The sequence below is a fragment of the Schistocerca serialis genome, chromosome 8 (genome assembly GCF_023864345.2).
Source record: "Schistocerca serialis cubense isolate TAMUIC-IGC-003099 chromosome 8, iqSchSeri2.2, whole genome shotgun sequence".
Classification (NCBI taxonomy): domain Eukaryota; kingdom Metazoa; phylum Arthropoda; class Insecta; order Orthoptera; family Acrididae; genus Schistocerca; species Schistocerca serialis.
In genome coordinates this window covers 288,519,386-288,545,972 of record NC_064645.1, presented here as the reverse complement: position 1 = coordinate 288,545,972, position 26,587 = coordinate 288,519,386, and the positions used below count along the sequence as shown (strand labels likewise).

The 26,587-nt window shown below is 42.3% G+C and overlaps 1 protein-coding gene across 1 annotated transcript in view; it reads right to left on the bottom strand.

Moving 5' to 3' along the window:
* The window catches only part of LOC126416114 (microtubule-actin cross-linking factor 1), a 1,003,027-nt gene extending 978,134 nt beyond the window's left edge, over window positions 1–24,893 (bottom strand). The window contains exon 1 of the mRNA XM_050083628.1: window positions 24,776–24,893. Coding sequence (XP_049939585.1) covers window positions 24,776–24,878 — 103 coding nt within the window. The 5' untranslated portion in view covers window positions 24,879–24,893. The remainder of the gene's footprint in view (window positions 1–24,775) is intronic.
* Window positions 24,894–26,587: the final 1,694 nt, after the last annotated feature.

Below are 26,587 nucleotides of genomic sequence, written 5' to 3'. Positions count from 1 at the left end.
ACATTACCCGACACCTTAAAAGAGTTTGGAGCTGACAACAAATCAGTGGCAATCATAAAAGACACAGCAACAAATCAAATGAAAAATTAAATTTTTAGGTGATACTTCCAAGGCTTTTGAGATCAAAACTGGTGTAACACAAGGAGATGATTGTCCCCACTGTCAGAGAATGGATGAAAAGAACAGAAAAAGAAGGAATTTTTAAAAATCACGATTGGGAGAAAAGGTGATAAAGTGAGTTTTGATTGCTTGGCTTTTGCAAACAATTTTCCATCTTAGCTGAATCAATAGAAGACGGAACAATGCAGACAAATCTACGGGAGACAGCTTCAGAAGCACGCCTGTGTAAAACTCTTTAATAATAATAAAAAATAATAATAAAAAAAACACGCCAGTTTATGATAGATGTGAAGGAAGGACCGAAATAGGTGGAACCTGATCATGGAAGAATAAAAAAAGACTACAGAATTTAAATGTCTACGTGAAATAATACAACCAGTTGCTTGTACAGAGACGCTAACTTCGACAAGGAAAATGCAGGTGGCTTTTCAACTAACGAAAGGCCTGTACAACGAGAAATCTATTTCCATAAATGCAGAACTCCAGCATTTCAACACTGTCATTAAACCAAATGCTTTTTATGCTTCAGAATGCCTTTCGCTAAATACAGCTAAACAATTTGGTGAAATAGAAAAGTCGGGAAGAAAAATAACCAGGAAAGTCTTGGGACCAAAATATAAGAAACGCAAATAGGAATTAAGTATCAATAACGAAATTTTTGAAAAAACAGAAACAATATCGGACATAATGAAGAACAGAAGAGTTGTATTCTATGGACAACTGAACGGTTAGATGAAAAGAGGATAACAAAAAGAATTTTTCAATTTTTTGACAGGAACCCAAAGAAGTTAATGCAGACCTGACAAAAACAGATATAACGGAGGAAGAGAAAAGTTCAGTGCAAAAGTAAAAAGTTACAAGAGCTTCCAGGAGAAAACAAAGAGAACGACAGGTGAATTATGGACAGAAAAAAGAAGGGGGGGGGGGGGACATAGGAACATAATGAAAAACTACTGGAAAGAAAGAAAGAAGAAAATAAAGGAGACTTGTGTTATATCATGTGATACTTAGTACGCCAAGCCAATAACAATATGTTGTTGTTGTTGTCTTCAGTCCTGAGACTGGTTTGATGCAGCTCTCCATGCTACTTTATCCTGTGCAAGCTTCTTCATCTCCCAGTACTTACTGCAACCTACATTCTTCTGAATCTGCTTAGTGTATTCATCTCTTGGTCTCCCTCTACGATTTTTACCCTCCACGCTGCCCTCCGATGCTAAATTTGTAATCCCTTGATGTCTCAGAACATGTCCTACCAACTGGTCTCTTCTTCTTGTCAAGTTGTGCCACAAACTCCTCTTCTCCGCAATTCTGTTCAATACCTCCTCATTAGTTATGTGATCTACCCATCTAATCTTCAGCATTCTTCTGTAGCATCACATTTCGAAAGCTTCTATTCTCTTCTTGTCCAAACTATTTATCGTCCATGTTTCACTTCCATACATGGCTACACTCCATACAAATACTTTCAGAAACGACTTCCTGACACTTAAATCTATACTCGATGTTAACAAATTTCTCTTCTTCAGAAACGCTTTCCTTGCCATTGCCAGTCTACATAATGATAATAATAATAAACTAAGTATCGCAACGTAAAAGACGTTTTGACTAAGTTCTCCAGGCAGGTTTTAATTGCTCATCTCGTGACACCACATCCTGTAATAATATAACTCGTTACACTCACGGGGAACTAAATTGGACACATCTACGTAATGGCGTGCCACACGAGGCAATGAAAGCCTTGGAGAGCCAACAGGGTTAATCCTCCGGTTCTAACATCTTTGACGAGACAGACTCTAACCTTCCTTTTTCTCTTGAGGATACATTTTGCCGAGCGGAATAATTTTTAACGAACTTTTGCATTGCGGTATTAAATGCTGTGATTGGTAGCCTCATCAGCAGTTCCGATAGAGTTTGAGAAACTGTTGGGTTTCTCTATAACATAGCCCCTGATTGAGGGCTTCAGTATTTGAAATAAGCTGATGGGCTAAAATATTACAACCACTGAAACACGATTCTGGTGTTGTCACTCGGACAGTTATCCTATTGGAATATGCGATCCACATCAAAGGAAGACATTAGGTATGAGGGGACGCAGGTGGTCCGCAATTATATTCGTGTAGTACACATCTATCATGATGCCTTCGATTAGTACCACAAGTCCAATGGAAGGCCAGCTGAATGTCCGTCATAACGTAATACTACACTCCCCTCGGTCTGCGTCCACGACGGGGTGCTTGTTTCAGGCAGTCATGCGCTTGGATATACGGACACGGCCATCGACCTGGTATAACAAGAAACGTGATTCCTTCGACCAGGCGACACGTAATCATTGATCCACGGTCAAATATCGATGATCGAGTGCCCCCAGCGTCCACGACGGGGTGCTTGTTTCGGGTAGTCATGCGCTTGGATATACGGACACGGCCATCGACCTGGTATAACAAGAAACGTGATTCCTGCGACCAGGCGACACGTAATCATTGATCCACGGTCAAATATCGATGATCGAGTGCCCCCAGCAGTCGTAATTGAAGATGTCGTTAGGTCAACATGGGAGTACACAGGGCGTCTGTTAAGAAGCCCCATTTTCAATACTGTGCAATTGCTGTGGTCCGCAACTAGGCATGGACCAGCATTGTACTCACGTCATATCTGCCATAGATCGCTTCTTATCCCGGTTTGCGTCCTTCAACCACTCTCCATAGATGCTCACGATAGCTGCACGCGAACAGCCGATCAGTTTCGCTGTTTCCGAAATACACGTTCCCAGGCGCCAGGCCACAAAAATTTGACTTCTATCAAAGTCGTTTATGTCAGTGATTTCCCAATTTGCGGCCCGTATCAACATCAGAATGGTTCCGTATTTGTCTCTGCTTCCGCGAATCTCGAATGCAAAATCAGAAATTACCTACTGTTTAGGCCGCTAGAAGGGTATTTGAGGGCGAAATGACTAAAAGCGATAAAAAGTAATGACATGGCGTGCTGCGCATTCATCGATTTAATTGCACGGAACGGTGGATCTACAAGAAATTGACCCGTTCTAACAAGTCAGCGGTAGTTCACGCCTCCCTTCGGCATGGGTTTTATTGAACTGGTACTAACTTTTGTTCCACCAGATATACGTTCGGGTCTGAAGATGGTAGCAGCCAAAAAGTCTATAAACTAATAAATAAATACTTAAAAAACATTAAGCGCGCTAGACGGCAATATTAAGAATAGTTCATGACTGCGGACTTATTTCCGGAATTTGGTTCCTTTCTTAATTCGTTCTAACAACGAAAAAACTTAGACACTACGGCAGAAAACTCAGTTTAGTGTCAACACATGATGGCCTAAGCTGCTAGAACCCAAAATGAGCACAGCAATAACATGAAAAATCGTAAAATGGGGGAAGACAGACAACAATATCGAAAAATAAAAAGACGACAAAAATTGATGATGAAAGGAAAAGAGGAACTCTCTAGGTGATACGTCTACTGTCCCAGTAGACGGATTCCAACCAGAATAAAATACCTAGAAAAGTTTCCGAGTCGCTGAGTTTTGTGTTCTACTTTGGAGCAGTGTAGTCAGCTAGGGGAGAGCAACTGAGCCAGCCAGCTGTCGACGCAGGCAGCCTTACCAGGTAGGCGAGCTAACATCTGCTACGGAAATGCCGGCAACTGTCCTGACTCACGGTCAGCCATGCCTTGCCGCTTCCGGTACACTGAAACACTGTCTGAGTGAGGTCAGTTCTAAAATAAATGGGCTTTGCGCCACAAAGTGCGCCAGTCGGCTAGCAGACAACAAAACCGTGTGCATGGTTGACTCCGACGATTAAGACGTGGATTACTCACTCAATAATAAGTGGGCAAGCCCTCGAACTAGTCACGAACCCTGTCTCTTCTCTCCCGGACGTATCCGTATCCAACTGGAACGTGAACGACTGAGAAAATATCACAGGCATCGCTAATCAGGTCTACATCACTTACCAGTCCACAACTAGCAACACGCGCTTACCTGTGCCTATTGACTATTGCTGAGATATTATCTTTCGTGTAATGTGTCAAGCATGTTTCTGAATGTAACACAAGCCGCTAGCTACCTATAGGTGTGTGAGTTGTGAGCTTTCGGGCACATTAACGCTTTGTGGCGTTGGAGTGACCACCTACAGCGCGTATCGGAGCAAAAGTCGTTGACAGTTCCCAACAACCGAAATTTAATTTTGTGCACGATGAACCAAACACTTACGACAGCAACCACATCAAAATCAACGACTTGACAGAAATATTGCTACAGTTTCGATGATATGGAGAATATTAAATACTGTAACTTGTTTAAAGTGTAAAGAAGTGTTTCTGACAATGAAAACAAATTTGGGACTTCCGATTAGTTAAAACAGGAGAAAAGGGAGAAGAGACAACGCCGAGTGCATGGTACATTTAGCGCATTTCTCACCTATTTCAGCTCCTCTCTGCCAGCTTAACTCTCTGCGCTCTCCCCATCAAGAAGTCATCGAGCTGATACTAAATATGCGTGCATATTCCATATGACTATACGATGGTACTTTCTTTAAGCTACCGCTGGTAGTTTAATATGGCCTAAATGATTGACGATTGTGCGCAGTTCTTTGTTTCTTAGAACATGAAGGAATAAAATGCGCCGGCCAGTGTGCCCGTGCGGTTCTAGGCGCTTCAGTCTGGAACCGCGTGACCGCTACGGCCGCAGGTTTGAATCCTGCCTCGGGCATGGTTGTGTATGATATCCTTAGGTTAGTTAGGTTTAAGTAGTTCTAAGTTCTAGGGGTCTCATGACCACAGATGTTAAGTCCCATAGTGCTCAGAGCCACTTGGACAATAAAAACCATCTTCACGTCTAACAGCTGCTTTTCTGACAAGGCACTATTACAACGCTCAGAAAGTTCCTTAAACTCTTCTCCCTCTAACGGTCATGAACTACTTTTTTGCTTGCAGGCAACCACAATTTCATCACTGGCGAGTCTGAATTCTTACGTCAACGAGCCTCCTATAGCGACGACTGTGTTATTTCCTTAGCCATCAAAATCTCACAATTTTTTGTTAATTTTAAATTACAGACACTGGAGAAGTGTGTGTGAAATGAGACTGCAGAACTGACTGTAATTTCACTTAATAGAGAGTAACAAAGTTTCTTTGTACCGCTTCAAATGCTTACGTTAGTTATTTCCTGCTAAAAGACCTTTCTGGAAGGCTTGACATGAAGACACAGAACATCTAAAAACACATGGAGATAAGCAACTGATGATGATACCTTAAGTGTGCAAAATAATTTCCTCTTAATGTTGACGCCCTTTTGTATCTAATAGCGCTGCATTGACACTACAGTCATGCTGGTGGAACGCTCGAGTCCTGCTAATTTTTAACAAACATTTAAATGACAGAATGTCCAAAAAGGTCGCACTTATCAATTGCTTGGTCAAAAATGGTACAAAAGTTTCCAAGTGACATATCCTACTCACTAGCTTACCATGTTTCCTCAGATTTTATTGACGGAGGTGTATGCTGCTGGCATTTTTCATATCCCGACAGGAAATCTGTGGACGAGTCGAAGAAATGCCTGTCCCACAAAACCAGGGGCGAATTATCAGTGTTCACGGAGAGTGTAAAAACAAAGCAGCGAGATAAAGTTTTTGAACTGCAGAGTTTTCGTTTGAAACACGACAGTAGTGGCTGTACAAAGAGAGTACACAAAAGTGAGTCAAGCGTATCGACACACGTTTGAACTCAACAAACTGGAACGTTACCGTACACAGTGATGCATAAAAAACAAAAAGCAGAAACTGCTTCAATAGTTTCACTTAAAAAGCAAGTAAGAGCCCATGCTACATTTTTATAGCACAAAGTACACTTTATTCTGCCTACTTCGATTTCTGTTAAATGCTCTTGTCATTTTTCCAGAAGAAGTCGTCATTTCTCAATTAATAGCAGAGAAAAATAGAGGGAATTGAAATATACAAGTTTTTCAACTGACATGACAGATACAGTACTGGTAGGAATTATATCCTCTGCAATTACTTACTTGGCTTGGTGTGCGCGCAAAGGATATGTGTGGAAATTAGGGTTCAGTGCCCAGCTGAGAGATAAGGGATACTTCGTTATTTGCAAGTACTAGAAACAGCCACACGCAGGACACATCACCATCAACGAGCATCCTCTTTTTGCGAATAGTTCAACATATCGAAACGAGGTTTTCAGCAAATGACGGTACGCAAAAGGGCAGAAGTCACTTCTGTTTCACTTGATGACTTTCCATCAGTTACTACGAACTGTGACCTCTCCGACAGGAAATCACGAATCCAGTCGCATAACTGAGACGATACTTCATAAGAACGCAATTTCGCTAGAAGCCTTTTGTGTGGTACAGTGTCAAAAGCCTTTTGGAAATTGAGAAATGCGGAATCAATTTGAAATCCCTTGTCAATAGCACTCAACACTTCGTGTGAGTAAAGAGCTTGTTGTGTTTCATAAGAACGAGGTTTTCTTATTCCATCTTGGCTGTGTGTCAATAGGCCGTTCTCTACGAGGTATTTATAATGTTCGAACATGATGTATGAACCAGAATACTGCTGCATATCGACGTTAATGATATGGGCTTGTAATTTGTGGATTACTCCTATTGTCTTTCTTGACTATTGGTGTGACCTGTACAACTTCCCAGTCTTTGAGTACGGATCCTTCATCGAGCGATTGTTAAGTATGGAGCTACTGCATTAGCGTACTCTGAAAGGAACCTAACTGGTATACAGTCTGGACCACAAGGTTTGCTTTTATCAAGTGATTTAAATTGCTTCACTACTCCGAGGATATTTACTTCTGAGTTACTAATGTTGGCAGCTGTTCTTGATTCGAATTCTGGAATATTTACTTAGTCTTCTTTGGTGAAGGAATTTCGGTAGGCTGTGTTTAGTAACTCTGCTTTCGCAGCATTGTCGTCGACAGTATTTCCATTGCTATCGGGCAGGGAAGGCATTGACTCTGTGTCTTACCACTAGCATACTTTACATAGGACCAGAATCTATTTGGATTTCCTGCCATGTTTCATGATAAAGTTTCGTTGTGAAAACTGTTATGAGCATCTCGCACTTATGTCCGTGCTAAATTACGCGCTTCTGTAAAATAACGCCTCTTTGGGGGATTTTGCGATCGTTTAAATCTGGCGTGCTTTTTTTCGTTGTTTCTGCAACAGTGTACTGACCCGTTTTGTGTACCAAGGGGAATCAGATCCGCCGTTAGTTAACTAATTTGGTATAAATCCTTCAATTGCTGTAGATACTATTTCTTTGATTTCAAGCCACATCTGGTCTATATTTACATCGTTAATTTGGAAGGAGTGGACATTGTCATTCAGAAAGGCACCAAGGGAATTTTATCTGCTTTTTTGAATAGGTATATTTTTAGAAGATTGAGTTACAGTATTCAGTGTCACTACGACAACCCTGGGTTCACTAATTCCTGTACCGTTTTGATGCTCATTATTAGCTCAGTATTATTTGTTGCTATAAGGTCAAGTGTGTTTTCACAACCGTTTACTGTTTGCGTGGGCCATGAACTAACTGCTCGAAATAATTTTCGGAGAATGCGTTTAGCACAATTTCAGATGATGTTTTATATGTGCCTCCGGATTTAAACACGTACTTTCGCCAACATATCGAGGGTGAATTAAAGTTGCCACCATCTATAATTGTATGAGTGGTGTACGTTTTAGAAATTAAACTCACTATGATGCCATTCTGAACAGGTGTTGAGGAGGGCACGTGGATTCTTCGCAACGAACAATGTAACAAGAAAGGCAGTATTGCTGTTTAAGTCCCCCTGGTAGCTAAACAGCATTTGCTTGATTTTTTTTTTTTATTTTGCTTCTGGGTAGACAGCTATTTGGAGTAGTCAAGATAAATGGGACAGCCTGTACACATTGGCGAGTGCGCGAATAATACGTGCCGTAGAGCCCAAAGTCATCTTGTATCTGCGTCGTGTACGGAGAATACACAGCTTGAGCCGCGGCCCAACCCCAGGCTGAGCTCCTGAGACGAGCCGCAGCCCCGTTTCTGGGGTGTATCGTATTTCACGGGGGAGGCGGGCTTGCTGGCTTCCGCCCCAAAGGAAGAGAGACCAGAAAGCCGCGAGGCGGAGGCCGTTACGGAAGCAGAGAGGCGGCCCACAGAGAGCCGGCATGGATCGAAGGCGAGGCGAACGGCCCAGGCATCTAGTCCGTCCCTCCATGCCGCAATCTATCACCTCAAGGCGACGCGGGGATCCGCACCGCCTCCGCGAACCGGGATTTTGCACCCTCCTGTGTTCCACAGAGGAAGTTTGCAAACGCGATATTCATGCTATGGTGTTCAGAGAGAGAGAGAGAGAGAGAGAGAGAGAGAGAGAGAACTGACAAACGCCACTTCGTGCTGTCGCGCACGCACGCACGCACACACACACACACACACACACACACACACACACACACACACACGACATTAGGGAAAACGTCTGATTCTCCTGCGTTTCGAAGCTGACTGAATTTATTCTTACGTATCTCTAACACAATCATGACCTTTTTTGTTTTTTACATGAAAAGCTCGCACCAGCTTCTTTTTCTGATGTCTTCTTGATCTCCTTGATGTGCCTCGCTTTGGAAAAAAAATACGTAAAGTCGTCAAATCAAAAGTTCGTTTTCACAGCATAGTGCTTTGCAACGCACATGGTGGTACTGCAGGTGACAAGCCATACGTTTCTTATTTTTATCGTACGTCATTACAGAACATAGATATACGCGTACACAATTTATTTGCACATCAATATTTTAGTTTAACAACTTAATGACAGCATTCGGCGTCATTTTATGCTAGTCTTTTAGACCGCCTTTACAAGAATGGATTGGCCAATTCTCCACATGTCTTAATGCCGTTCTTTCGCGCCAGTCACATGCCGCACTTTTACAGTAACCTCACTTTTTCTATACGTGGCCATATCTCCCTTGTCCCGTTCGCGTGCGGTTGAGTCTCGACCATACCGGACGACGAAGGTCAAACACAGCAACCTACTTCATCGGGTTTTGAGTTACGCAGGCGTTCTGGCGCGGGTGTTCATACTATTCTGTCCACTTCTAGATGAGAGAAACAGCGGATGTGGTCAGAACATTGACCGGAGGTGGCTCACGGAACTTAGGAGTACAGATGGCGGAATCTAGAAAGCTTTGAGTTTTCATGGAACTTTAGAATTTACAACTTGACAACTTTCCTTCTCCGATCTGGAGGAAGAATATTGAACAGAACAGGCAATCACGGAATGGCAGTTAATTTGGCGGTGTCAGTAATGGTCTTCATGGCTTCATTCATTCACACTTATTTTTATGTTCTCTATTTTCCCACGCAGGGGCAGAACATTCAGCGGGTGAGTACCGAAGTGAAACTGCAGTATCTAAATTTGCTCTCTAGTTATTTCCAGTTATTTTCTGGAGTAGATTTACTCTTCAGCCAAGGCTGGTGTGTGTAGCTTTTCTTTATTTTTTTTTCCAGAGTCGCGTAGTGCTGCTTACATGACACTGTCCTTTTGAGGTCAACACCGACATGTTTAGGAAAGTAACTTTGGGAAACTTCGACCCCAAAAAACAGCAAGCGTATCTTCCTCTGCGCCTTTTCGTTATGGATATGGAACGCTATGATAATGTTTTACATGGGTTTGGCTGGAGTTTCCATTTGTAAAAGTACTAATTCAATATGAAACTGAATGGAAGAATGGACTGATCCTTTAGGCATGGTTCCTCATCTGCTAGCTTTTCCATACAAAATTCCGTAGCTTGTGGTCTAGTTGTTAGCATCGTTGCCTCTAGATCGCGGGGTCCCGGCCAGGTCGGAGATTTTATTTGCTCGGGCAGTGGGTGTTTGTGTTGTCTAAATCATTTCGGCTCATCTTCAAACAAAGACGCTCAAGTCGCCGAAGTGCCGTCAAACAGAAAGACTTGCACCAGTCGGCCGAACAAACCCAGACGGAGGCTCCAATAATGTCACACGATCATTTTTCCTTAAATAAAAACTGAGAAAGCGTCTATTAAAGAGCTGAGTATACTTTCTAGCTTCTGACGCGGATTTGCATCAACGAACTAGAGTATCGGGCCTCTCCCTGCTGTACCATAAACTGCCGTCACAGTCTCGAAAGCTGTAGCCTATTTGAGGCCTCTGAAATCCAGAACCAACCTGTGGTCCATAAATGCGCTCCTACACAACAACAAAGAGAAATGAATAAAAAGTATGTTTACAGTGTAAAGTCCTGTAACCATCAACGTCGATACAAATAGCTACGTTGGGTAACAACAAGGAAGTGGCCTACTCGAAGGAACCGACACCGGCATTTGCCTCAGCGATTTAGGAAAACTGAGAATCAGGGTCGGTAGACGGTAACTTGACTACGTTTCTCGCGAAAACGAATGTACAGTTTAATGTGGAAAGGAAGGAAGGTCAGAGTTCATCGTTCCATAGACAGTGAGATCACTCGAGTTGGAAAACTGGCAATAGGAAGAAAATAGTACATGCCCTTTCGAAGGACCCGTTTCGACATTCGACTGATATGATTTAGGGAAACACACAAAACCTAAAGGAGGATGCTGTGTAAGAATTACAATCCCTCATCTCCTAAACACACGTCCACTGTCTTAAATACCGTGTCATCCTAAAGTGGAAGTCGAGTCCCTCGAGAAATTTCCGTTGTCTACATCTATACTCCGCAAGCCATTTTACGGCGCTTGGCGAAGCTACTACTGTAATTTCTCGCCTTCTACGTCCCATTAGCGAATGATGCGTGGGAGGAATGGCTGTCCGTACGAGCTCTCATTTTAACGACGCGCTCATATCGAGAGAAGTATGTCGCAGAAAGCAATTTGTTTCTAGTCTCTTCTTGGAACGCAATCTGTCGGAATTTTCATAGTAAACTTCTCCGTGATGTACAACTCCTGTCTTGTACAATTTACCACTGGAGTTTCTTCGTGACACTCTCGCCCTGAACCCCACACGAAACATCCTGCTTTTCTTTGCAACTTGTCTATCTCCTAAGCCAACTAAATACTCACAGAGCTGAAGACCCTACTGAAATGCAGTAAGTAACTGAATCATATAACTAACTAGGGATAAGATACAACTATAGTCTCTGAACCACACAAATATGCACGACGCTGTTTGATGGCTTCTGGGCGCTCTACAGCTTAGGCTATAACGCAAAATATAAGAAGTGTTTCCACATCGGGAGGAAAATACAGAACACTCCCGACTATGTGGGTGCGAGTTATCCTGCTTGTGCATTATTAGTGGACAGTTTGACAACCTCTGAAAAACTGAAAAAAGAAAAAACTCTGAAGTACGAATACTTTCAGTTAGAATATAAATTTGAGGGTTTGTAGATGCGACGACGAAAACATCCACGAGTGGTTAAATAGCTATGGCTATGGGTAAATGGCAGTTTCCTGTAAATGCCGTATACATTTACATTATCCGTGCAGTCTTCGGTCTGCATAAATGCGGATAATCAGGAGCTTGGCTGAGCACGTGAAACATACTGGATGAAGTAGCGTGTGACAGTGCCTGTGTTACGGCAACGGACTGTCCGAAACAGTCGAGGCCAGCGATACCACCTCGTGATTCACACTTCTACACCTGGACACGGCTCAATGCCGCTTGTCATTGTGTATCAAGGACGCAGTACAGACACAATGTTATATTACAAGAACCCCACCATTATTGCTTGGCTTAACTTAGAAAAGTTCCTTGGCCAGTGTTTCTCCGACTGTCCACAACTTTTTAAGTACTTCTTCTTCCTGAAATAAGGGGAGTTCGGAAGCGGCGGAAATCAATCTCTTACCTGTCACACGGAGGCTGTAGTAATGACTGGGGAAACCTACGGCCAAAAATTCTGGCAACATTTTCCCACGTAAACTTGCCAGGCTACTGATACAGCTCCAATCGAACTCGAACCTGACGGAGAATGCTTTCGCACTGTTACTGTAATACGAATGTGCTTTTATCAAACGCTCTCATAATTTCAAGTTAAGACGACGGGCACTGTTCAAGAAAGTAATGTGGCATTTTCTTGTATCCTTTAGGAGACCTCATAAACAAATGAAGTGGCACTGTGGTTAGGGCACTTAGCTAGTACTCAGGGATTCAAATTCCTATCACGCTAACAGACATTTTATACTGTTAACTTAAATAACTTGGGGGTCAGGCCTTTGATAAAGTCGCGGCAGTTTTACCTCCACCACTTTTCTTACACACCTTGCTCTCAAAACAATATTTGGACACGTCTTCCGCTGTTAATTATCAGCTATCAAATGAATTTTCATCATAAACATGCATGAAAGTGCCAGTCAGCCGTAGCGCTCGAACTGACTCATATGGATATTGTGCCCCTCGTGAGCTTCCAGTGATTTCTCTTTTTTTTTTTTTTTTTTTTTTTTTTTATGTGGTCGCTCATGAGTTCCTCTCCCGTGCCAACCTCTTCGTGCCAAAGAAGCACCTGCACCCAGTTTCCTCAATGTTGATGTACTCCACTATCTGTGTTCCCCTACGGCTTTTACCCTTTACAGCTTTTCTAGTAACACGTAGGTTATCCCCTGAGTCTTACAATACCTCCCATCATCCTGTCCTCCTCCTTGCCAGTAATTCCCATCTGTTCCTTTCTTCGCCGATTCTGCGGAGAATCTTCTCGGTCCTTATCAGTTTACCTAATTTTCAGCCGAGCGATGCTGCGTTGGTCAGCACGCTGGACTCGCATTCGAGAGGGCGACGGTTCAAATCGCCCTCGGGCCATCCACATTTAGATTTTCCGTGCTTTCCCTAAATCGCACAAGGCAAATGGCGGGATGGTTCCTTTGGACAGAACCCGGTCGATCTCTCCCCCGCCTTTTCGTAATCCGAGCTCCTGCTCCGTCTCTAATGACCGCGCTGTCGACGGGACGTTAAACACTAATCTTTCTTCCTTGCACGCTATAGCAGGTCAAATGGCCATTTATTTTATTTTATTTTCAGTGCCAGTATGCGCCGACAGTCGTGAGAAAATGAACTGCCTCTCGAAGCATGGCAACCATTTTATTTATTTTATTTTATTTAGTCGCCGTTGTTTACCTTGTAAAGTCGGTGTCTTTTGGTGTTACAGGTCCGCAGCTCGTGGTCGTGCGGCAGCGTTCTCGCTTCCCGCGCCCGGGTTCCCCGGGCGGGGTCAGGGATTTCCTCTGCCTCGTGATGAATGGGTGTTGTGTGATGTCCTTAGTTAGGTTTAAGTAGTTCTAAGTTCTAGGGGACTGATGACCATAGATGTTAAGTCCCATAGTGATCAGAGCCATTTTTTTTTTTTTTTTGTGCTGTTCCAAACGCAACCAAGCGAAGCACTCAGTAGTAGGTGCGTGCACTGCTTACCCCAGGTGATCAGTCAAAGGGTTATCGCTCGATACACCAGATGGGCGGACGGTAACAAAGTAAGCTAACTGGCAGAAATTTTGCCTTCGTTAAAATTTTCATCGCAAGCTATTGTAAAACGGACAATGACAATTTCTAAAGATATGATTCAGGGGCACTGTACGACATACGGCAACGGTAGTGGGCAGTGAAGGCAATGGTACACATCGGCAGGCGGAGTAGAAATCGCATACTGAATACGACAACGCGAAGGAGGTTGCCTGACTTTAACTGAAAGACTGTATTCTTGTTTCGAACATCGTGCTGGATTGGAAAGCGTCGAAGACATGACAAGCCAAAGTCGAAGACCACAGTTCGGAAAAGTTATTGAACTTCGCCTGGGATGTACTGCGGCCTTGTTATAATATTTTGGTCAAAACGAAGAACTACATAATACGTAGGACATAACGTGTCAGTTACGTATCGATGTTGATATCGTTGGTTGAAGAAAGGAGCACATGCATTTCTCACAAGAAGCTCTCCAAAACTATAGTAATAGAGTGAAGTATTAGTTGGCATTCTGAGATCAAATGACGCTGCTGCTAAACACATTTCATTTCAACAGCAGAAATTCACGACACAATGGCATTGTCAAGCTGAAACTGCTTGTTAAATCGCACACGCCTTAAGCGAAGACACTTAGACATGGACGCACAGGGGAGGAGGGGGGGCGGCCGTGGTCTCGTCGAAGAAGCTATTCTAAAGGCCCCGTACATGATCAGACTGGCAGAAGTGAAGCTGTGAGGACGGGGCGTGAGTCGTGCGTGGGTAGCTCAGATACTGCCGGCACTGTAGCTCAGCGTGTTCGGTCAGAGGGGTTGCTGCCCTCTGTAATAAAAAGACTGAGTTAATGGATCAACGACGAACTTCACGGGTGTCTTACGACGTCCGCTCCGAGCAGATAAAACGAACAAAGACGAACAAAATGAGATTTAAACAAACAAACAAACAAAAAATATAGTCGAGCAGTTGCCCGCGAAAGCCAAAGGTCCCGGGTTCGAGTCTCGGCCCGGCACACAGTTTTAATCTGTCAGGAAGTTTCATATCTGCGCACACTCCGCTGCAGAGTGAAAATTTCAATCTGGAATGATCCGACTTCTTTGCCAAATTTGGTCTTCTTTATCCACAGGTTTCTCAAACACGTCCGTAAACGTAGGCCTACCAACCACCTCAAATTTGAAGCAGACGCTGTTCGTGTCGTGAAGTATTTTGACAATAGTGGGAATGGCTGCCAAAGCAGACAAAGGTTTCTTGCACTGATTTAATCACTGTGGATATTGAAGACAAAGAAAACAAGTAGCTGGACCTGGGAAATGATTGAAATTAATAGAGATTTATACCTGTGAAAATTTGCTAAACGAAATATTACACTCAAAACCTGATGATTACATCAAATTTCTAGCAATGGACATGCACACTTTTATAACCGAGTTACTTCGTCCTCATACTGAAAGAATTACACAACTACGCGAAAATTTATACTCTTCTGCTTGGTCCTTTAATGAAGACAGTTCATTAAAATACAACGTGAGAACATATACAGTACAATGGGGTAAAACAGGACAGTGGGGAAACATGAGCCATTTTGACATCGATTGTGTTAAGTGCACGTAATGGCTACACTACTGGTCTAGTGGTACTGTTTTATTACGAGGACGTGATCAGGGAAGTGCTGGTTTATTTTTAAACAAAAAGTTGTTGTATTTGTTTAAGGTGAGTTAGAACTAATTTTTTAACGTCAGGTGTTTAAATTACTATTAAAATATGCCTCACCAAACTTCGGTTGTCCTGAAATGACCTTCATTATTGAGTCAGTATCAACGCTTCCGTAACGTAACCTCAAATACCGATGTTACACTGCCATACTTGGAAGTTCGATGCTGCCAACACAAATAATGCCGCTTGCGAAAATTCTTTGAAGGAGCAGTGATGAAGTAACATGGAACAGTGTCCTGTGTTGTCCCCTTGTTACTTCAGTGTCCTATGTTACCTCCCGTGTAATAACAACTAAGTGCAATTTCAACATACTGATAGCATTTTTTTCTGTTTTACAAGGATCAGTATGCCTAGAAACACAAAAAGGGAGCCTGGATCAAGTAAATATCGTGTACAGAAAGCGATTGATGAAGTGAAAAGTAAACGTGTATCTCTAAGAAGAGCTGCTGGATAATATAGAGTCACCAGATGCAGTTTAGACCGTCATATAAGTGCTGTAAAGGCAGGAAAAGTGGTAAAACCTTACACAATTTCTGAAGATGATCGGTGTGTCCTCCTGTCTTGTATCATTTCCGCAGGAGACTGGGGCATCTCTTTGACACCTTTAGACATTCGTCAAATTGTGATATCATTCCTGGACGGCAAAGGAATTGAGAGATTCAACAATAATTTACCAGATAAAAAAAAATGGTTCAAATGGCTCTGAGCACTATGGGACTCAACTGCTGTGGTCATAAGTCCCCTAGAACTTAGAACTACTTAAACCTAACTAACCTAAGGACAGCACACAACACCCAGCCATCACGAGGCAGAGAAAATCCCTGACCCCGCCGGGAATCGAACCCGGGAACCCGGGCGTGGGAAGCGAGAACTTACCAGATAAAGATTCGGTTTTATCATTGTTATCCAGTCACAAATAAAAACTCTCACAAATATTGTCTCAAAATGTGCAAAAATCAAGAACTCAAGTCACTCCCGAGATAATACATCAATATTTTCATGAATTGCAAGAATATCTTGAAGGCGTTGAACCACATCTTACTGTAAACTATGACGGGACCAATATGACTGATGACCCAGGCAGAAATGAGTCATTATCAAACGTAACTGCCGACATCCCGAAAGAATTGTCGGCTCAACTAAATCAAGTGTTTCAATCATGATTTCGTTGCCAACTAGTGGATACTGCTGCCTCCCTGTGCGACATATAAAGTAGAAAATTTGTACAGCAGCTGGACAGAAGGGGGCCTAAAAGGAACAGTTTATAACAAAAGCAGCACTAAATCTCCAAAAAATTTATTTGGTGACAATCTAAACAGCCATGTATCAGCAAATATCTGAATGTGAGAACAAAAACATTCAAATTTTACTTTCTCCCAACAGCACAACCTTGTGCCAGTGATTTGATGATGCCTTTTTCTGGCCCTAAAAAAATTATGTGGAAAACTTTTACTGATGACTGGAAACAGAAGAACAGGGGCATATTAGGAAAGACAGGTTTCCTTGACTGCTAAAAAAAATGTCTTGATGAGTTTGGTGACGGCTGTGAAAATAATCTGAAATCAGGGCTAGAAGTAGAGGCATTGTTTCTATAGACAGGGAACAACTGCTGAGAAAATTGCCTGGATCCAAAACCCGTCTCAATCCTGAGGGAAATGAACCAGAATGGGTTCAAATCTTAGAAAATTTTCTTGAGCAAAACAGAAGAAAAAAACACAACCCTTGCGAAGTAAAAGGAAAAGAATAGGTGTTACTGCAGGAAGAACTACAGGGCGATTATAACTAAAGCTAAACTTTCAAAATGCTGTAGAAATAACACCACTGGTCGGAATGACGTCAAATTGCAACGAAATATTATAGAAGGGGGAAAACGTATAGCAAAAGAAAAAATAATATGAAAATTGATCAATAGATGGCGCTGTAAGTCTGAATACGTAAATGAAAACACCTGTCACGCGCACGACCCATTGAAGTTGGTATAAACACGCCAGGCACACCACTTTTCCTCCTTTCGCGTCTGCGACGTTCGCCATGACTGTCTCTAGGCAGAATCGCGCTCTGCTTGTAAAGCTGTGTATTACAAGAGTGATGACTTTGCACACGTCGCTCTGCAGAAGTTCCGGACACTGAAGGGTTTGAAAAAAGGCGTTGGTCCGATGACTACCGTGGGTCTGGAGAAAATGATTCGGAAATTCGAAAAGACAGGTTATTTTGGTGTGCAACCTGGTAGAGGGAGGAAACGAATTGATTCGACTTCAGTGGAAGCGGTGGCCACAGCAATGCACGAGGAGACGAGTGGTGGCGTGCAAACGTGTAGAGCACGGAGAATTGCCCGAACACAGCACATACCCGTGAGCACGGTGCATAAAATTATACGAAACATCCTTCTTTGCTAACCATTCAAAATTACCCATGTGCACGTGTTGCTTCCTGTTGAACTGCCAACAAGAGAGACCTTTGCTTTGGAATTTCTTGCTCGCATGGAAGTGGGCAATGATTGTCCGTGGAAGATTTTGTGGACAGACGAAGCCCACTTCCATATGACAGGATACGTCAATACACAGAACTGTCAAATATGGGCAACGGAAAATCCACACGCAAATCAACCAGTACCCACTTCATCCTGAGAAGGTCACTTTGTGATGCGGGTTTACTGCATAATTTATCGTAGGGCCATATTAGACAGGTGCTTCCCGTCCTTTTACCTGTACCATCACTGGCAAGCGCTACGAGTGTCTTTTGCGCAACCACGTCATTCCAGCTCCCCAACAGCGTTGATATGTGGATGGGATCATTTTTATGAAAGATGGCGCACCTCCGCACATTGCAAACCCAGTTAAGCAGCTGCTGAAGCGCCATTTGGGAAATTCTAGAATCATCCAGTCGCCATTTCCCTACAGCCTGGCCGTCCTGATCACCTGATCTGCCGGCCAGTGTGGCCGAGCGGTTCTAAGCGCTTCAGTCTGGCACCGCACGACCGCTACGGTTGCAGGTTCGAATCCTGCCTCGGGCATGGATGTGTGTGATGTCCTTAGGTTAGTTAGGTTTAAGTAGTTCTAAGTTCTAGGGGACTGATGACCTCAGATGTTAAGTCCCATAGTGCTCAGAGCCATTTGAACCATTTTCACCTGATCTTAATCAGTCTGACTTCAGGCTGTGTGGATATCTGAAAGATGTGTTCAATGTTCCGATTGCAAACTTAGCTGCATTGAAGGCACGCATTGTGGAACACATTCTGAACGTGACCCCGGAAACACATCGATCAGTTGTGGATCATGCTGTTTCTCAATTTCAACTTGTTGCAGAAAACGGCTGACATCATACTGTACATGTATTGCACCAGTCACACGGAAATTAATAATCCGATTTGATTTTGATTGATGCTTTTATACGGTTTTTGGCCTCAGGACAATTAAAAACCGATGTGAGTGATGCTTTTTAGGCGGTTTTTGACCTCAGAACAATTAAAAACCGATTTTTCTCATCCGATATGAATGACTTTTGCCGTGATGGATGGGCTTACGTTACTAACAGTAGCACACCTGTTCACCCATGGACACTGAGTAGTACAGTTTGTTTAACGTCACACGTACACCTTAGGCATTGTTGTATGATTCATTTTTCATTAGTAGTCGACCACTATCAATTATGATGCTTACAGCACCATCTATTGTTACATTTTGTAACTATTTATTTTTCTTCTGTCATACGTTTTTCCCCTTCTCCGATAGTATCTCGTTGCAGTTTGGCGTCATTTCTATAGCAGTTTGAAAGCTGAAATTTAATTATAATCACCCTGTATACCACTGAGAGATAGCACTACATCTGCATTTCTTGGGACTTAAAAGAAATATGTCAACAGCAACAAAGATAAGAAACCCGACACGTCATCGAGTGATGAATGTGACATGTATTCAGTTCATGACTCTGATTCAGATGGAAACGTGTCCTTTCTTGAAACATCTGTAAGGGAGACAGCAGGAGAAAATGAAGAAAGCCAACTGCCATCTGAAAGTACAAATTTTTCTCCAAGGTGTGTAGCAGTAGGTGCATTTGTAGTCATAAAACTTGTGTACAACAGGGACACTAAGAAGGTACATGAGAAGTAGTTTTATGCACAAGTGCTTTCCACTACTCATGATCAGTAGAAGTTTCAAATCAAGTTCTTCAGGAAACCAGTAAAATGTAACCCAGAATATTTTTACTCATGTGTGTGGGACCCGTACCAACTAGGACTAAAAGGGTATATTGAATGTATACACAGAAGGGCAGCACGAATGGTCACAGGTTAGTTTAATCCGTTGGAGAGTGTCACAGAGATACCGAATGAACTGAAATGGCAGACTCTTGAAGACAGACAACTGTCCCGAGAAAGTCTATTAACAAAGTTTCGAGAACCAGCTTTAAACGATTACTCTAGGGATAGACTACGTATCGCTCACACAGGGATCGTGAGGATAAGATTAGAATAATTACTGCACGCACAGAGGCATTCAAACGATCATTCTTCCCACGTTACATACGTGAATGGAACAGGAAGAAACCCCAACAACTAGCCACGCACCTCAACGTAGTTTGCAGAGTAGTAGATGTAGAACATATGTTTTCCCATATGTTGATGATTTAATGGAAGTGGAAATGACATCGATAGTGGAATTAGTGACACTACTAAGTGTATCATGAGACGCTACAAGTTTCAGTATGAACTATGATCCGTTTCAGTTTTTCATCAATGTAAATTTGAAATTATGACCAATTCTTGGTGTTAAAACAAAACAAAATTATTTCTTTCTCCAAATTATTTGATTTTGAATAGCTTCCATTATATTTCTGTTGGAAAAAAAGCAGCTTTTTGTAAAATAAAATGTGGGTGTCCTATGTTAGCTGTTTCTGTTGAGTAACAAAGAACATGCGAATTTCATTTAAAAAGGCTGACAGATGCAAAATTAAATTGAAAATGTTCACAAAATATACGGGCTACAAAGTCACTAGATTTTGACCATAAAAATTTATAGATACACTTGAGTTAAATTAGAGAAACCATTAGATGAAAAAAAAGATGTCATATTTTACCCTTTATTACGGTATACATAGTCCGTAGAGGAACTGGAGAGTTTCGATTTTTTCTTTTTTATTACATTGCACTAACGCTTGTTTGTTGTGCGTAGACTATTGATTTTCTCCTTACTTTCTTCTGTGCAACACATGGCTGAGAAAGACACAACACTTCAACCATTTTGCTAATTTCCTGTGCTATTTTGTTTTTATACTTGATAGCAGTTTTTGTAGTTGTGGTTACGATACAGTGAGCTAAATTGTAATAAAACTCTTATTCACTAAACATGTGCGGTGAAACATCAACAAAAGTAACGTCCACCGTAAGTCAGCTCTGTCGTCATTTAAAATTTCCCTCAAACGTGTCAAACAGGCTCTTTGTCTGACAAACACGTCAAAGAGCACAGTACGCAATCAAATATTTGACAAACCTAGAGAAGTTTGACAAATTGGTTGATGGTGTACATGGGCCCTTCTGCTAGAAACCGACAGGAAAACATAAATGAGGATGGTTGGATAGTGGTATTTGAATTTGTTCCTTCCAAATACGAATCCAGTTTCATAACCACAATACCACTTCGTCGACAATGAAGCTTTTTGATGAACACTCGCAATCTGAGTGTCCTGACAGTGACAACAGTTCTATGTTGAAGGACATGTCTCCACCATATAACTGATAAGGTTATTTCGCTTTCATTGAATACTACAAAGTCACCCTCCCCCAAAATATAACAACTAGGAACTTAATGTCATTACTTCAATTGCATGTCTTCTAATTCGACGCCCACGTATCAAGAACAAATCGTTACAGCACAGTGCTTTGAGCAGCTGATTATACGCGAGAAGCTGAAGCCCCAGACTCCCTAAGTCTATTCCAGCTTCAAATTTAAAATAGTCCGAAAAGGAGCGCACTTCACTCACTGATGCCAAGAGCGGCATCTTTCTTCATCAAAGAAACACATATAGAACCCAAGTACCGATGAGAGGAGTCAGTCACTTCTTTCCACTTTCTCTCTTGAAGCTGACCTAAGAGACAACAAACCTAATCCTCAGAGCGAAAGGCGGAGATACCGACATCAGACGTCTCTCAGTTTTTATGGTCACAGTCGACTATTCTCTAGTGTACGAAGATGTCATCGGGAGTATGTACCGATTTTTCATAACTGAACTGGTGTGAGCCCTTTAACCTCTGAGCAGATGGGAAGAAATACTGATTTTCAATGGGGAAACGAGTAACTGAAGTAACATTTCATCCACGTTAAAATTATGATATCAACTGTTTCGAATTGTTTGTATAACAAGTAAAGACAAATGTATATTATTCCAAATTAAATCTATCCAATATGCCTATAATTCAAATGGAGAAATTCGCCTGAAACGTAAATAAATATTTGAATGCAGCAAGAAAAAGGCGCTGAATTTTCTATAGTGAATGTTTACATAATTTCTGGGGAAAACAGCTACACCAACAAATTTGTTATAAAATCTGTTGTTTGATGAATCACTCCGGACGAATGCTGAGAAGTTTCCTTCAATAAACTTTCCATCACCCTCGTCTAAAAGCACAAGAAGATCAGAAATTGAAATGTATATGTATGGCCACTCCCTAGGCCACAGCTTCTCGAACGACGCAGAAAAGTGATTTCAGGATTTTCATTTTTATTTATCCTTTAATAAAATTTGTCATTAAAAATTACCACCACCATCACCATCTTCGTAGGCTTCCAGGAGTCGGATGGGGTGTTTATGAACAGTTCGCTCCATTTTGTTCTGCTCTGATATACTAACAAGTGTATCACAGTAGAAGAAAGTGGAGCGATATTGTTTCCCAGTTTTCTCCTCCAGTCTTCAGAGCTTCCCCAATATGATGCAGCCATCTTCTTCTGGGGCGTCCTATTGGCCTTTTCCGCTACCCAAGCATTTTTTTGGCAGGTAATTATCCTTCATCCCCTTCACATTTCCAAACCACTTGAGCCAAGTAGTACTGTCTCCGTCATTGACAGATCTACTTGAATTTCTTTAATGAAATTTGTCATCAAAATATATCTCTTTTTTCAAACCGACAGCTCAGTTGATTGAATCAACACTAGAGATGAGAATAATCTTCACAAAGATCAAAGGCACTTACTTTGGTCCAGAAAATTGCCCAATATTCAGGAACACACGTTTTCACTCTTTTTCAAACCGACAGCTCAGTTCATTGAATCAATACTAGAGATGAGAATATTCTTCACAAAGATTTAAAGACACTTACTTTGGTCCAGAAAACTGCCCAATATTCAGGAACACACGTTTTCAACAACTTGCCAGCACCATTGAAATTTAACCACTAATAAAATTCATTTTACGAGGAACTTCAAGGATTTACTGGCGGCCAACATCTACTCCATTGAAAAATTTCTTTGTGGACCCAACTGACGTGTATATGTTCCATAATATCAAATATTGCGAGTCCATCTGACGGCTGTAATAATTCAGTGCAGTAATGCGAACATTGTAAAACGTCGTAAAATCATTCTTCTACTTGATGTTGATTGCATGACCACAATAACCAAAGAGTTATCACATGTACCTTAGTATATGGAACATTTACATATTTTGTGGCAAGTTACTTATTACCTTTTAAATGAAATGTTCAAGATTTTTTTTTACTTATTCCAGATCCATTTTACTTGAGATCTATGGAAGGTACATTACTATATTTGTTTTTCTTTGGAAAAATTATTTTTTCTTGTTTCTCTGGTATGTTCTACATCCTGGTGGATTTCTTCACTAAGGATCGATTGGAGCGAAAAGTACATCTAATCTGATCTAATTTAATCAAATCGTCATCTCCACAATTTTGAAAGCTGAGACTGTTTTTCATTCTGGCCATCTTGAGTTTCATATAACACATTTTCAACGTAGTTCCCAATGCAGTGCATTTTTGTTATTATGTTTCTCCTTCAGTACCGTCTCTTCGCATAAGTCTATTAACACCGGATCAGCCTGTATATATCTATATGAATGGTGAAGTTGCGTTTACGTTACCGATGACGTCAGCGAGGGATGTAAGAGGTATTACAGAAGCAACAACAACAACAACAAAAAATAACGAGTTTCAGGCTACCGGCGGTGACTAGTGTCAAGCAATTATCCAGTAGCCTGAACCACGCCCAGAGGCGGCATCTGCGGAGGATTCGGCAGCGGGGGTGCGCTCCAACCGGCGCCCAATGAGTCAACGGCGCACACCGCACACCAGAAGCGACACGCAGAGCCGGAGAGCCAGGCACCGGTATTGACCGCCAAGCGCCGGCAAGTATCGATTGGCGGCACTCTGCAGTCCGAGCGGCAAACAGCAGCTGAAAATCTGACGCCGCGTTGTGGGCACGCCACTGCGACAATACGGCAGAAAGCCGAACTCAAACAATACGTAGCGCTGCAGGCAAACAATGGTATCTAACAAAGAGCAGTGACATGAAGAAGAGGACATTGTAAAACACTATATGTCAAGTAAAAACCCAAGCTAAATGTGTCACTGCAGTTGAAAATTAAAATCAGTGCTCAATCCTAGCACCTCTAGTATTACTAACCAATCCAGGGGCTCTGCATACATACTTAGTACGCTAGCTAAACGGCTTAATTGACGCTACAGACGGAGATGCCTGCATAATTTACACGCATAAAAAGCTGAACTGTCATAATATGATTACATAACCTCGAAGGTCGGCATCCTAAATATTTCCGCTACTTTTTACTGAATCACTTTTGGGTGGCATTTGTTAATGAAACTCGGGAAATCAACTGAAGGATATTTTCATCAATTTTTTGAAAAACTGTTAACAGAATATTACATTAAAGATCTTTTCGCACGATCCAGAGACATATTTATACCTGGAAATAAGACAAAAGTGAACAACAGATACTTGAAGTTAATTCTTTCATTCATTTACATTAGTTTGCATAATCGCATATACGTGGAAAATTCAGGGATGGTGTCAAAATATACGTCACCCAAGAGACGTCGAACAGGTTTAGCAGGCTATCAATCAAGAGCTAAGAATAGCAAAGTGGTCGATGGCATTTAAAACCATTCCATTGACGAAGAGTAAGTGCGAGTGGTCAAAGAAAAGACAAGCAGTACAGGACGAACGAAAAACTTTTATTTGAACGACAGTAAGTGTATAACTGCACTGTCGACTGCGTTTCTTAACATCTGCGCGCCTCTAAGCAGCAAAACCTGCATTTGATGACGCAAACTGGTCTGCTGAGTATGTGCATAGAGCATGTGCGTTTACAGCATCGGCGTGTACTGCGACATTGATAATTATTTGAACAGGATGCTAGCATTTTGTCGCAGAAGGGAAATATAGTTGTCTTGGTCCGACAAGATTTTTAAGCAGAGAGAGTGACCCTTAAGTTCTCGAAAGAGTTCAGAGATTAGCAAAACTGACTCACCGGCAATTCGGAGCACTGCTCGATCCGCGGGATCCAGCTGCAAGATGCTAAGGGGCTTATCCTTAGCCCATTCCTTTAGGCTGCTGTCCAGGTCGAATTCCATGGCTGCTGCGGACGGTGTCCAGCCTCACACCATACCGACAGATGTGCGTAGCCACCGCGCACGTGATGCTTCAAGACAGCCGGCACACCTCACAGAACTTTGCTTCTCTCGGCGTGTGTCCGGACGCCGACTGCGAGGGATGATGCACCGCTAGTATTCTCGACCGCCGCTCCGAGGCGCTGGAGGCCGCACCCGGCCATAGCAGTGAGCGGGCCAATATGAAAACGGCCACGCGACGTGGCTTGGTCCGTGCTTCACTGCGACATTCGCCGCTAGCGATTATTCACACCGACCTGCTGATTGGAGTGGCACGCTTGCCAGTCCAACTTTTTATCCGAACGACGTGTTGGCACCTACGTTTCGGAGTTACACAGAGTGCTATGCTGACTATCTACATTTCAACTACGTAAGCAACACGCACAATGTTTCTTCACAACACTTAACACCTATACCTTGGGTAACAGGAGGCAAGAATATACTATCTCTATAGAAGCTCTGCTGGCCGTGAGGATTGCTCGCTTGTTGGCAGCAGACAACGGAATTACGAAGCAGCCGACGCAACGCCGGGAACGTGTGACGTCAGGCTGCGCAGACGCAGACAACACGGCGCTCCGCGACTACTGCGGAATAAGCGTTTTGCTTCCGTACTTGCGCTTCTTGCTTCCTCTGACTGCTGTTTTGTTGCTAATATGAACTATACAAACGAGGTAACAGTCACAATGACTAGTCCAGCTTCGTTAATAGCGAAACCTGCACTTCGAAGTGAAAATGAAACAACGTTGGCAGCACTGCAGACAGCCGTTTGTTTTCTAACACGCAGGAACATGGGGCCCACAAACAGCTGATCATTGATGCTGATGGTGGGGGGAAGGTAGGCTTTGGTGGGGGCGCGGGCTCTGCATTAAAGTAAGCAAAACATGATTAGTCCGTTATATGGGACCAGATGCAAAGCGAGACATGCTCGCAAGGACGCCGGCCGGCCAGTTCGCGGTCAGGGTCAACGCACGGTCTGCTCTTCCTGTCGTTTGGGACGTTTCCTGCCTTACGAGTACAACGCAAAGGGACCCAGCGAAAATACGATCCATCCGCGACAAGAGCAGTTCATGAGACACAGCTTCTACAATTGTGAAACAGTATTATCTTTTTCAACAAAACAAGAAAGAAGGGCATTACCAGAAAATCTTTCATTATTTTAATCAACAGTCTCTTTCTCAAACGCATGCTTTAGTTTCAGTAGAGAACTACTTACAACACAGCAAACAACAGAAGACAAAGATTTTAGTTTATAAACTTATCATAAAGTATATGGGAAGATTCGAAGAAGGCTATACATACACCCGATCCGAGCCAATCTTTGTCAAGAAAAATGTTAAAAGTGTAAAGGTTGTTCTTGAAAATTGTGTCTAAATCATTTGTAACTTCGTAGCGATCCCACAGTAAATGAACACTCAAAACCTGTTGACTTTACAATTATATCTGGAGTACTAGTAATTAAAGTATGCAGTGTACACGCAGTAGACAGCTCCAAAGCATTAAATTTAATTTCGAAATAACTGTGCACCAAAGAATATTTAATAAATTAGAAAGACTGCAGAAATTCGAAATCAATACGCAAATATGTTTCAATTATTATGAGACTCAGTCACTCTGCCACCTCTGGCGTTGTATTCGTAAGACCGTATCGATTTCTGCAGCCATCAACCTCGTGC